At 41.2% G+C, this 14,567-nt stretch overlaps 1 protein-coding gene across 2 annotated transcripts in view; it reads right to left on the bottom strand.

Moving 5' to 3' along the window:
• Window positions 1-14,353, bottom strand: part of LRP6 (LDL receptor related protein 6) — a 178,410-nt gene extending 164,057 nt beyond the window's left edge. Inside the window, exons 1-2 of one of the 2 annotated variants that reach the window (XM_057701078.1) lie at window positions 14,246-14,353; window positions 12,585-12,750 (exon numbers count right to left, since the gene is read on the bottom strand). In XM_057701078.1, the coding sequence (XP_057557061.1) occupies window positions 12,585-12,639 (55 nt within the window). In that variant the 5' untranslated portion in view covers window positions 12,640-12,750; window positions 14,246-14,353. Of the gene's footprint in view, window positions 1-12,584; window positions 13,175-14,245 lie in introns of those variants that run through there. The other variant, XM_057701077.1, reaches the window with a different exon arrangement.
• Window positions 14,354-14,567: the final 214 nt, after the last annotated feature.

The following is a 14,567-nucleotide window of genomic DNA, read 5'->3' as shown; positions in this document are numbered from 1 at the left end:
TCCCCCACAGAAAACCCTCAAGAGTCAATGGTGCCACACTTTTCCTAATCCTACTGGTTGTTCCACGGAGCCATCCTTGACACCTCCCTTTTCCCCTCGCCTGCCAATCACTGCCTTGTTGATTCTTCTTCAGCATGTCCTTAAGTCTGCCTCTTCCTTTCCATTTTTTAGAACCACTATCCCACTCTAGGCCTTCATGACCTCATGCCTAAACTACCCCAACAGTAAATGATCTTAACATGTCCCTTCCCTTTTCTACTTCTAACACTTTTACCTAACTCAAAAAGGTTTCTGATTTTCTCTGCCTAAGATTAAAAAGCCTCAATACCTCAGCCCTCCACCACTTGACTTCTATGACTATAACTCGCCTTTTATAGTCTCTGCATCATAAAACTAGTTTTTAACACATCAACTGTGAGCACATCATACTTCATCACCACAGTGTATTCATTTTCCTGCCCACTCCGTATTTCTCTCTCCTTATTCAGCAAGCACGCCCTTCAGAGCCAGATTCAAACCTTATCTATTCCAAGAACCTCTCCAATGCCTCAGCTTTCCTTCTTTGCACCCTTGCAGTCTTTACCACTTATTTGATATTAGCATTTTTTAGGTATATTTCCTTCTTCAACTAGGATCTCTGCCACTTGGGAACAGGAGCTATACCTTTTAACTAATCTGGGGAATCCCTAACACAGTTCACTGTGTGACAGTCATATAAAAAAACACATTTACTAATATTTAAAAGGAATTTTTCAGAACCTGATCTAAAAACATACTTGTCATAAACCCATAAGGATTTTACATTAAGTACCAGCCAAATGCACACAAATGCCCAACTTACACACAGACTTGGCCTTACCAGTTTAGTCAGGCTTCTCTGCTCCCCACAGACCCCTAAACTTTGGCAAGCTCTAAGCTTAAGCAAGCCAGTCCAGAACATCCTCCCTTAAGAACTCACCTGAAGTATCAGCTGACCACACACACACAAAAATCTCCTGTCAAAACTGCCCTGGTCATGTCATCTGCTAACCTCCACCCACTTGTCCCACTTTCCCACAAAGATTCTACTGGAACTACTCACTTCTACCTATAAGAGTAAAGCCGTTTTGTGTTTGATTCTGAGATACCTGCATACCTTGCGGTCATTCTCCTTACTGCAAAAGCCCTTCTGAATAAAGTCTCTCTTTGCCAAGCAGGAATTTATTCGTATTTAACATATGTATAGTGACATGACTTGGATGGGTATTGGACCTCATCTATGAACCCGTGCTATCCCCACCTCAATAATGACATTTTGTGAGTCATTTAAATTCTCTAGGTCAGAGATTCAGGGATCTTTCCTTGAGTTCAACTCTTGAACCAGTGCTGTAGACATCTACTGCAACATGGTAAGAAGTTACTTCCGTATTTTCCAGCAATAAATTTTTCTCTTTGACTCTCTGAGTAGACAATCACACCCTGACTCCAGAGTGGGAATATTCCCAGTTCCTCTCTGAGGTCTTTTCTATCTTCCCTGAACTCCTATAATGGAGATTACACAAGGGAATTTCCTTGGCGCCTCACAAGGGAATTCTCTTTCCTAGTTCCCTTAAATTCTTATGTCTGGCTTAATTAGCTAATCCCACAGGTAATTCTCACTCTACTGAGCACCCTCCCTCTTCTCCCACTGACTGCATGCTTCACCATTACAACACATTCAGTCCAATAGCTTCAAAAACGGCAAAATTTTACTGAAGAAAATTTAAAACTTCAATGTCCTCCTTGGGAAACAGGATCTCCCTAAAACCTCTCCTTTCTCATCACCCTCTCTCTTCCTTCCTCCTTTTTACCACCCTCAACCTTCCCTTCAGCTCCCCTGAATCCTTTATCTATCGTCCTTTAATACCCCAATCTCCTTTACCCCTCTATCCACCCTGTCAGACCTTTCCCTTCTCAACTCCAACCCCTCAACTCCCTGCAGTCACTAGCGCTTTAAGGCCCCCTTTTCCCCACTAGGGACTCAAGAGGGGCTCAGGGACCTAAAGTTAGAAATACAAACTGGAAACAGGCTGGGTCTTTTATCCACTCAAATGAGTTTTTGAGACACCCAGACAGCCCTTGGTCTCTGGTGCCTCACTCAAAATGTAGTCCACAGCCTCCATAAGAGTACACACCAGGGCAAAGAAAATCTGAAAGGTCTCCTCCACAAATAATGGTGGGAAGACTTCAGCCTTCATAGTGACTGGGTAGGTAAACTCAACCTGCCCTATCTGCCAGAAACACAATTAAAGATAAAGGAAAGATGAGAACTAGCTCTTCTACATAAACCACCCGTGAGCTTAAACTTTCAAACTGAAGCTATAAGCTCTCTATTTATAGATTTTTATATGCAGATGTGTATGTATGAGAGTGAGTCAAAAATTATTCGCACTCCAGTTATGTTAAAACTTCTATAAATTCTCCAGCCAGAGTACAGATAATCTGACTCACCCTCGTATATTACATATGTATATAAAATACTTCCCTACCTTCAGATAGTATTGTCAAGTATAATTTTTGGGGGAGTAGGGGAGCCGCGGCACTCGGGATATCTTAGCTCCCCAACCAGAGACTGAACCCATACCTCCTGCATTGGAAGCACGGAGTCTTAACCGCTGGACCATCAGGGAAGTCCTGCCAAGTATAATTTTAGATTATGAAATCCCTTAAAGGAGTTCTATTCTGATTAGTTTAAAGATAAATAAGTGCTCATTGGCTCTTTTTGGAGTAATGAAAATGTTTTAAAACTGACTGTGGTGATGCGGCACAATTCTGTAAATAGACTAAAAACTACGGAACTGTATACCCGACATGGGTAAATTGGTGTATGAATATCTCAATAAAGCTGTTAAAATAACAACAAAAAGTGCTCATGAATGAAAGTATTTCTAAGATTTCCTGAAGTTAAGGAAATTAAAATTTTTATACTTTCACAACTTTGTTTATAGAAACTAACCCAGATGTTTTAAGAATCCAAGTTAACATACATTTAGGCAAATCTTCGGTATATAAGACAGTTTAATATTGTTGATTTAATAAAAACAGCTGTGTCTTCTGAGTTACGGGCATTAAGTACAACACAAGAATACAATTTTATTCTACTTGAACATGTTCTTCCTAAACTTTTACAGGTTTACTGATAGAATAAGCTAGCATTATATCTACATTTGCATTTAGCCAAGTTGAGTCATTATTGACAAACTGTACTTCAAAAGTAATTATGTCTTGTGATAAGCCAACTTGAAGATTGTTTCCACGATCTTTTAGTAACTCAAAACCTTAGACTTACGCTAAGCTAGTCCATGGATATTCATTAAATACCTAGGTCATTTCTAAGTAAGACAGTACACGAAGCATAAGCATTTCAAGTTTATATAGGCTTTTGCCTCTTATTTTCATGGTACCAAGAAGCTACATATATTGAGTCTATTAATGAACATATTCATTTTTGCCACATTGAGAAGTTGTACTATCTGGAAGTGCACAGCTATAAGAAGTTGGAAGATGTACATTCATAAGCTCTGACAGTCTACTACAAACTGGTGTACGACAGACAGTTAACAATTATCCACCTCATAGTTTTCTCTGTAAAATAGCAGTTACTGTAATTATAAGTTAAAATCTTGTATGTAAATGACACTCTAATAGGAGAAATAATGACAGAAAGGAACAACTCTGTATGCAAGGTATGCATGATGTGTTTTTAAGGAAAAAGAGAACAGTCCTAAAATAAAATGATTAAGTGTTTCAGAATGAGAAGGAGGAACATGTAGAACAAAACCTGAATGGACAGAAAAAGTTACAACAAGTTCATGAAAAAAGAATTTTACTTGTCATTGACAAAGCCAGCTAAGACGTGACAGGTTTATTTGTAAGATTTTCAGAAAGCGCTTCAGTATCAAACATTGCCGTTGTACAAAACTAAAATTTGGTATTCTACTAAAATGACAAAATTTTCTTGGGTTTTTGATCTGATCTTAAAAAAGAGGTTATAAAAGGTTTTTCTTTGCCTTCTGAGTAATCAGTCTTCCTAGAAACCAAATATTCAGTATCTTTTCAAAATTTCCTAGACTTGGTGTTAATTTTATCATGTCTTATTATTTTCAAAAAGTCTTCTCACTTTTGAAAAAGCTAAAATTCTTTCCTTTAAAAAAAATTTTGACACTGGTTAAATAGGTTGCCAGGTATTTTTTTCTCACTGATCCATGATCCTATTTAATCAAATGTTCAAAGCTCCTGACAACTTTTGACATTTTGCCTTTTCAAAATCAAATACTAAACGATGTCTTTTGCACCTACAACTGTCTTTAAAATTTCCCAAAGGATCCCTGGAAGTTCACAAAGGATTCATTCTTTCACCTTGCAAAGAGAGAGGTGTTAAAAATAATTAGTTTATTTGATCAATGTTATGATTTGCATGGGAAGCACTGTCAAATCAGTGCCAGATTAAGTCTGTATGGGTAAAATGTTAATATGCTTATCTCAAAAACTGTATGAAGTTCCTAGAAATTTATCATTAGTCTCAGTGTCCACAACATGTTTCTACTTATCAAGAATCCCCGTGGAGCTTTGTCTGATATTAGACAACAGTACAGTGTCAGCAATTATAATTTGATTATTCTTCCTGTTTTTTTATGATTTTTTTTTAATGTTACCTTGGTCACAATTTCATTTCTTTAATTTGGATACAGTATATTCTTGGTAGGCTAGTGAGTGGTCCTCCATCAGGAATTCACATAACTTACTTACGGAATTTTATTATACAGATGTTTAGGACTTACTTCAAACTTAAAATTTTTTACTTGATAATCTTGATATATTCTTTGATATGCTCTTAACTATGTGCTACATCACTCATTATGGCTCAGGATTACTACCTATCTTTAAGTCTTTTTCTCTACAGAAATTATATTCACTTATACTCATAAATCAGACGTAATATCTACTCTTTTTTTGAAGTAAGGTTAATCATTATGCTTATAGATATTTTGCTTAAAACTTTTTCGGGGGCTTCCTAGGTGGTGCAGTGGTTAAGAATCCGCCTGCCAATGCAGAGGACATGGGTTCGATCCCTGCTCCAGGAAGATCCCACATGCCACGGAGCAACTAAGCCCGTGTGCCAAAAAAAAAAAAAAAACAAACAAACTTTTTCGGACTGATTTTATTTTGGTTTGCATAGCATAAAAACAACTAAACTTACTCATCAACTGCATTATTTTTTTATAACAAACTCTCATCAGATCTTTCACTTTTAAAATTATCCACAGTAACTTATCACCACCATTTAAGGTCTTCTGTCATCTACAGAGTATTTTTTGTTTTACTTTGATGCTTCCCTGAAAGTGCCTGCAAATTAGGTATAGGCCAAGTGCTTGTCTTCAACAGAAAAAGGACTGTTGAAAGAGGACTACACCAGTACTTTTGGGAACAAGCTTCTGAAGGGATCACTTAAATAACTTTCAGATTATACCAGTGGACTGAGTCAGGATTCCCAAAAAGCTAATGGTGAAGCAGATGGATTCATGACACTGCTAATCCAAGATCTAGCAGAACAAGAATTAATCATACAGGACTGAATAAACTGATAAAGAATGATTACAGGTTTTAAAATACTGTTGATGCTTTAATGTCCTATTTTCTGGATATAAGGAATTCTTTTTTCTCTTAAGCTATCTATAATTCATTGATAATTTAAGCAGACTATTCTTTTGTAAACAGAAATAAAACATTTTCTTTTTCTCTGTGCCTGACTCCTCCATAATTCAAAAAAAAAACCTCTTATTGAATGAGTATTCTTTTCATGACAATATAGTTATTTGCATAGGTTCAATAAGAGTCTGCTCTCCAGGCTGGAAACATTATTATGCAACTAAGGCTGTGACTGGGTGTCATATCTGAAAGTCACGTTCACTTAATCTAATACCACCATACACTTTTAAGGAGCTGTGGTTAATTTTATGGAGCAATGCTTACAGTCCCCTTGGGAAAACTAGACTGGTACCTGGCTTACAGAGTTCCCAGACTTACAGGTAAAGTAAGCAAGGTCAGTTGCAGGCAGGCTCAGGAACCCTAGGATATTAGGAATTTATCCAAATCTACAGGTACCGCAAGTGAAACCCAATGGTGAGTACCTGACTTGGCTTCCTGGCCTCAAAAGGCTTTTAAAAGTTCAATCCAAGAATCCTTATAAAAAGTGCCATTGAAGCAGACTTTAAATGCCTACACCTACATAAACAATCAGACCAATCTAATGAGACCAACTTCACAATGACTTTAGCCTACCTTGTTGTGCACTGAATGCTTGTGTCCCCCAAAATACATATGTTGAAACCCTACACTCCCCTTTATGTGAATGTATTAGGAGATGGGGCCTTTGGGAGGTAATTAGGATTAGATGAGGTCATAAGGGTGGAGTCCCCGCCAATGGGATCAGTACCCCTATGAGAGTCCTGAGAGAGCTTGCTTCCTCTCTCTTCTCTCTGTCCTGTGAGGATACAGAGGTCAGCAGTCTGCAACCTGGAAGAGGATCCTCACCACAATCTGACCACACTGGCACCCTGCTGTTGGGCTACCAGACTCCAGAACTGTGAAAAATAAATTTCTCATGTGTTTAAGCCATCCAGTCTATACTATTTTTGTTACAGCAGCCTGAACTGATTAAAATATATCTCTAAGACTGACAAATTTTGCTTTAAACAACAGCAGGACTGACCAAGTGCTCACAATTGCCCTTGCTTATCCACTGACTTGGCATGACCAAACTTTAGTCAGACTTTTCTCCTTTCCTACAAGCCCCTGAAGTTTGGCTTGCCCTAAATTTAAGCAAGCAGATGCTGTTAAGCTCCCTTAACAGCTCATTCCAGGCCATCAACTGACTGCAGGAAATAAAAAACTCCAGTTAAACTATCCTGATCATGCAATCGGCTCACCCTCACCCTCTCAGCCCACATTCCTACAAAGTTCCTGCTAGTCCTGCTCACCCTTCTCCATAAAAGAAGAGTCTTTTCCTGTTTTATTTTGAGATGCCTGCAGATCCTGCAGTCAGAGCATTCTCCCTATTGCAATAATCCTTTTGAATAAAGTCTCTCCTTACCTAAATCTGGACTGGTTTTCATTTAACAGTAATATGACAAACCACCTATGTGCAAACTGCAAAATTACAATGATATTTATTTTCCCCTATCAAAAGTGATTAGTATCATTTTCAAAACTATATTAAGGTCCAGGTGAAATTAGGTGCATACAGAAAGTGCTGTATGTAAAATTACTGTCCAGAGTATAAGCAATCTGGCCTTAGATCAGCCATTCATCTTTCTAGTGTCAATTATTAACTTGAAAATTCTTTTTTTTTTTTTTTTTTTTTTTGCAGAAAAACAGAATTTCACTTCACATCCCCAAGCTCCTGGCCCTACCAAGCAGGTATCACAGAAACAAAGATTAGCAAGTTACATTATAGCTAACAGGATCACAGCATTGAAGTACCTGTAATTTTCACCAAATTGAGCCCAGGCACTCTAGTATTTTAGTCTCACATTTGCATGACTTAAATCTTTTTTGAGGATAGTCCCTGCCACAAATAACATGAGCAGCATGAGAAACAAAATCATGTGCTAATAATATCAAATAACAGTTTTCCTTGTATTTATGAGTAGTTATATTTTAAATGAATACTCTCAAAGGCAAATATCTTATTCTTTAGGTTGCCTAGTCCATGTATGTGTCTAAAGTTCAAAGTTATTCACATGGAGCAGAGTTCTATTCATTAAGAGGCGGCTCCTTTTACAGAAGATACATAAAGACTCTCACACAAAGAATGAAACATACAAGGCAGGAACTCAGTATAGCATTTACCCATCCTACAGAGACTAGTCCAACAACTGAATGATTTTAATTATTATAAACAAATACAATGAAATTCTCAATTAGACAATATTTTGCTAAAATTATTTTGCCCATAAGTATAGGCAACCTTTAAATAAGTAAATAAGTATCATAATCAACTGAACTATTTATTTTCTAGCTTATTTATAATAATCACCTAAAAGGATTCAAGTTGCAATCCTTTAGAAGGTAAATAAATTCAGAAGATAGTGGCCATCTTGCTTACATAAAACAAAGTAGAAAATATCAAAAGTAAAAGAATTTCATGAAGTTTGTTCCAGTTGCAGAAGACTCAAGTTCAAAAACCACTGGCCTAAAACTACTAATCACCCAGAACAATGCCCAGAATGTAAATGTTTTACTTGTCCTTCCTGAGCATTAATATTAATTTCAAATTAGCCATCTTGACAATAGTGACTATTTATTCAAAGTCTACTACTGACATGCATTGTGCTATCCCTTTGCAAACATACCATCAGGTGTCACAGAAATCTTGGAATGTATTATTCCCATCTAACAGGAGAACAAAAACTAAAGCTAAGTAACTTGTCCAAGGCTACATAAAGTGGTAGAAGATTTGAATCTGGTTTGTCAACAAAGCCCACAACTTTCTGCTACAGTGCCCCTCTTTAAAATCTTCTCTGAATATAAACTTTCAGTAAGATTTCCACGATGTAAATGAATTTTCTCAGAGTACATATCCATGGGCCTAAACAGACCTATAACCTGTTACTTGCTTTTCCAATATGTTCAATGTATAAATTCACGTATTATATTTTCCATTTATATACTCCTTCACAGAACCTTCTTTGACATTTGAAAAAGAGAATCCTTTCTGATGGTCAAAGCATATATAACCATACAGAAAAGTACTTCAGTTGAGCAAATGGAAAAATCTCCAATTAAATAAAAGAAAAACTCTCTGAAAAACTGAAGCAGGGGAAGTCACTGCTGGGCCTGACGATAACAATGAGCTGGAACCCTAACGTTTCATAACCAGTCAAATCATTTCCCGGCCGGAGGAGCATATCTAAAGCCAAATAAGTAGGGACTAAAGTATTGGATTCAACTATATGAAGCTGTCATCAAATATCAATTCACATGCCTCAACCTAATGCTTAAAGGGTTACCTAGTCCAGGTTCTCTCTACATATGCCGCTTGAACGCACATACCTGATATTAAACAATTTCCCAAGGACCACTCCTATAAAAATTTAAGACAGGAAACACTAGTGGCTTGTGCTGACAGTATTAAGCACCACCCCACCAAAACAAATAACAACAACAACAAAGGTTCAACAGAATGTTAAAAGGATTTACGAAAAAATTCACTGTCGAGTTTGGGAAACAGTGGATTCAACAAAGTTAAAACTGGTCTCTACCTCAGAACCTCTCAGAGCCCTTAGTTAATATGCTAACACATTAGTTAATATGTTAACACGAAGTAAGCACCTCCACAAGAAGGATTCATTATCCTAATGAAGCTAATGAAGGTGTACAGAGATTAAGTAATTTATCTAAGGTCACACAGCTAGCTAATGGCAAACTCAGAACCGAATTCTCCTGATTCCCAATCCAAAATCCATTCTATCTTCCCAAGACTTCATTATACCTGATATTAAACAATTTCCCAAGGACCACTCCTATAAAAATTTAAGACAGGAAACACTAGTGGCTTGTGCTGACAGTATTTACCACCATCCCACCAAAACAAATAACAACAACAACAAAAAACGCAAGTAGCAAAGAGTTCTTATAAAACAACAAAGCCTTCTCAAAATAAGCTGGGACATTGTATTTACAGATTAAACACACTTATGGTATTCCAAAACTTATATTCTTATAAAAAATATTTCCTCTAGGAAATCAGAACTATAATCTTTTCTAGTCAGTGCCTAGATGGCACTGGTAGATCATAAGGTCCATTAGAGCAGGGACCACATCGATTCTGCTCACCAATACACCATCGGAGCCTGATATACAGGAGGTATTCCATACCTAATTGCTGAAAGAATGAACAATAAATCCCTGCTCTAACATTAATTAGCTGTAGAATCTTGATCAAGTTATAATCTCTCTGAATCTGAGTTCCCCCACTTGCAAATGAAGTGGTTAGACCAGAAGGATCAAGATTTCATGTATCTTTAAGAACTTGTGAATCTCATACAAATTAAATCTCAAATCCCCAGCATTTGAGGATATGTCCACAATCAAAAACTACAACAAAAAATAACATTTGCAAATCACTTGATATTCAGTACTTCATTTAATGTACTCAACAAATCTGCAAATTAGCTTGGTATTACTAACCACGTTTTTACAGGTAAAGAAAGTGGGACCCAGAGAAACTGACTGACTAGACCAGAATCACAAAGTTATTAGGCAGTGAAGCATGGACTTTAAACCCAAGATTCTGGTGCTGAAATTTCCAAATCTTTCCATTACACCTTGTCCTCTGATAATAGGGATAGGGATGCAGCCCAGATAATGACAGCATTATTCCCTGGCTCAGCTATTGATTTAACAGAGCCAGAGGACAAAAGGTCTCCCAAACTCTCCCATCATCCCAATGTTAAAGCTCCAACTCTTCTGTTAAGAAAAATGATCTTAATGCGACAAATTTATCGCAGTTCTCTCTGGAGTCCAAGGTTAACTAATATAACCATTATAACAGAGGATAACATTATCAAGGAATGAAAAGAATCTAAATTATGAATAAAACTTTCACACTGAGAGAGTTTTAGTTCAAATATATACTCATGGTTAAGTACGTTAAATTCAAAGACCACCTTATACCATTATTAGGCTGTATTTAAAATGAGAGCTTGACTTTTGGAAACTTTGCAAGTAGAAATGAGGCAATTTAAACTATTAACTCTTTCAGGTCTTCTTACATAATACACTTCACCATATTACTTCAAGTGCAACTTCTCTTAACTCCAGCAATGAATAAACCCAACTCTAGGCTCAAACTTGGTGTTAAACAAGTAGCATTTACATCATAACCTTTCCTTCCAAGAAATACAACTGGGCAACCAAAAGCATCCCAGGTTATGGATTTCAATTTCTTCAACACTTTAACCCATCAGCTGACTCTCCTATTAACTCTATTAACTTTCCGTCTTAAAATATATACATACTCTATGTCAAATATTATTGTTTCTCACAGCTATAGTAAAATCCCCTTTCAACAGGGAGTATACTATAATGAAATAGACATATACTTATTAAACCTCTCAAGTACGTAACACTGCATTAAATTCTCTGCCAAGAAAATGAAATGAGCACTAGCTTCCTGGAGTTAACACGTGGAAATAGTTTAGAATATGCTTACGGTGAGTAGTAATTATAAGTAAATACAACAGACAGACATAATAATCCTGAAGCATAACTAAAGAAAAAAATTCCTCCTCCAAAAAAAATGTCAATCACACTCATCCAAAATAAATATATATCCAGAAATGGCATATCTGGCTCATTTACATCACAAGACTGTTAGTTACTATCGTGTTCTGGGAACTTCAGTAAGTTTGGACACTTAAACGTTTAGCCTGTTAAATTAATAGCTAAAAATCTCCTTAGACCCAAGAGGTCCCGTACCTGAAAAGAACTGACCGCGAACACAAGCGAAAATTTTAACAAAACCAAAGCTACAAGTCACTGCATTAATGGGTACTTAAATTCCTCTGCTGGTAAATGCCCCATAGCATCAGAGTCATCACCACTTCACCACTGATAAGTTTGAGAAGAGCTGTTGAAATCTTGCGGGCCAGTCCAAAACCTCAGTGAACTGTCACAAAATAAGTCACAGCGTATGTGACAGGTTTGCAGACTAATTTAAAACAAAAACAAAAAACCAAGGAACTATCGAATTTATGCGATCTCGGGGCAAATCATCTAGGAGAGCCTATGTTATTTACCAAAATGCCAAGCAGTCCCCAGGGGAGCAGCAGATGATAACTTAGGTCCCAGGACAGGCTCCTCTCCACCAAGGATGACTTTCCTACTTGGTGCCAACTGTACACTTGCATGCTCCGAAAATAGGGGCAAGTCCTGAATGCCAGGGGTTGCAAGGCAACGTTTCTATTTCATTATGGGCTGAAGCCCAGGCGATTCCCAAGGCTAAAACGCTCGACCTATAACCTCGGAGTCACTTTCCAATTGTGCTCTCACCCACGATCATTAGATCCCCAACGGAAACCAGTTATTAGTTGTAACAAGGTCTAGAAAAAATAGTAAGAGGGCTCTAAAAGTTCACAGGACCGACACGGAAAAGCGGGGGGCTTCGAGAGAGAAGCCTAACGTTGAAGCATCTTGAGCTCACACATTCCGAGAGCCAAAATCCATACAAAGCCCCTCGTCCCATGACTCCAGACAGAACGACACACACAGTCACTCGGACAGAATGGGCTTCCAGGGGGTCACCCGGCCAGGCAGCCCGGTCGGAGGCTCCGATCTGCCCCGACGAGGTCGGCAAAGCGAGGCGGGGGCTGCAGCGTGGCCGGGCGGAGCGCGCAGCCCCTTCTCCCGGGCCCCAGCTTCCCCACGACCAGGCCTCTCCCGGCTCCTCTTCCCCTTCTTCGCCTCCCTCCCTCCCCTCCCCTCCCCCGCCCCCCGACACAAGAGCCCGAGGCCCCCTCCCCACCAAAGCCCACCAACTTTCCCGGCCCCCCGCCTCTCCCCACCTCTCAGGAGCACGCAGAAACTGCAGGCCAGGAGGCTCCTCAGGACGGCCCCCATCTTCCCTTCTCGCGTTCGCTTCTCTCACCGGCGAGGGGCGGCCCGGAGAGGGGGAGGCGAGGAGCCGGGGCGGCCGCCGCAGCGGCAGGTCTGCACGCTCATGCTTCCCAGCTTTCCAGAGAGAGAAGAAAGAAAGGGGCCCGTCAAGGCTCCGCGCGCGCCGCCGCCGCCGCCGCCCTCTCTACCGCGCCGCGCCGCCCGGGGCTCGCGCGACGCCAGCGTCTGCTTCCATCCCGCCACCTCCTCCCCCGGCGCCCCGCTTCCCCCGCGCAGCTCCTCATTCAGCCTCTTCCTCTCAAGCAGCGGCGCAGGGATACGCCGCCTGCCGCCGCCTGCCGCCGCCGCTGCCGCCGGCGCCACGGGTCGTCGCCGAGGTCTCCCTGCGCGCGGGCAAGCCCCCTCCCTCGGCGCCGCCTCCCGGGCACTTTAGAAAAGGAGGCGGGGGCCGCGCGCACAGCCTCTGCTGGGAGACCCCGGGAGATCTCCGGGGCGAGCCGAGGCGGGCGGGAGAGGAAAGGCTGCCCGGCGCCGCATTCCAATGGGATTCTTTCCCGGGCCGGCCCCTTCGGCCCTCCCCGCGGAGGGCGTGAAGCGACGTCGAACAACATCGGGGCCGGCGTGGTCGGGACTACTTTCTGCGGCTCGGCCAGGCCGCCGCCTGCGCCGGTCTTTGTGCGGCCGCCGCCGGCCGAGCCAGGTGGGACTCCGGGGCCACGCTGGCGGCCACCTGGGCCGGGGCCGCGGGCGACGGCGCGGGGGGAGGCAGGCCGGGGCAGGCGGAGCCGCAGGTCCACGCTCGGGGAGCCACGCGGATCCCAACGCGGGTGATGAGCTTCGTCCCAGGGTTGCAGATTGGTTTCAGCATCTTTTTTTTTTTTTAGGAAAATAAAAACTAATGCTGCTTCCACCGGCTTTCAACGTGGATATGGTGACGGGTGATCAAACACCAACACAAAACTAAGATTTAAATTTTTTTCTCCTGGTTTCCCAGAACTACAGACTGTCCCCACAATTAAGTCCGACAAGGACTAAAGCTTTCTAAACTGGCATATAAAATTCCCAGATAAATGCGTCAGCACCTAAGACAGAGCAAAGGGACAATGGGTCAGAACTGTCTTAGGGATTTTACAAACTGCGTTTAATGATGAGTATTTGGCATGTTTTGAAACGATCCGTTCTCAGCTTGAGGAGGAAAAGATTCCTCGGAATCTCAGACTCTTGATTTTGCACAGCCTCTGCGGGCTGCTCTGCGTGCACTGGGCTTTCAGGAATAACAGCCCAGATGCCCCTGGAATCACGTGGCGGCTTCAGGGCGCGGGGTGGGGGGATACGGGGGCAGAGCAAGCCACCAAGAGTTAAAGCAAAGGATCCATCCGGTGTATTCTGCCCGGCTGTCACACGCCCTTACCTCGGGGCAGATGGGTGCAGAGGTGGAGCTACTCCCGCACTGGTACTGTTATCTTAGTAACATTGGAGTTCAGCAAGTGCTTGCGCACACATGATCAGATTTGACACTCAACTACCCTGGGGTAAAGCAGGTTGTGTCACTTAGTATCCTCATTGCATAGAGGAGGAAAATGAGAACCTGAGGGGTTCAATGACTTACCCAGGGCCGCTCAGGTAGAGCATAGCAGGTCCGGACCCAACCCAGGTCTTCGGACTGCAGACGCACTGCTCCTTCGGAGAAATGCACACCACACAGAACCAAGGCGATCCGTGTCTGCAAGCAAACAGAAGGGAAGAAAAAGCCAAATCACTTTCTCCTTAATTCACCTGTGAAAGTCTAGCCACCATTGACTTAAATTACCTCCTTCCAAGAAATATGTCAGGACTCGGCAAGTTTTGTATTCTGTTCTCCTCAAAACAGATCACTGAGAACCAGGTTTTCAGCAATAGCCTAGAGCAGGGGTCCTCAACCCTCCGGCCAT

This window comes from Hippopotamus amphibius, chromosome 12 (assembly GCF_030028045.1).
Source record: "Hippopotamus amphibius kiboko isolate mHipAmp2 chromosome 12, mHipAmp2.hap2, whole genome shotgun sequence".
NCBI lineage: Eukaryota > Metazoa > Chordata > Mammalia > Artiodactyla > Hippopotamidae > Hippopotamus > Hippopotamus amphibius.
This window is presented reverse-complemented; position numbering and strand designations above follow the sequence as displayed.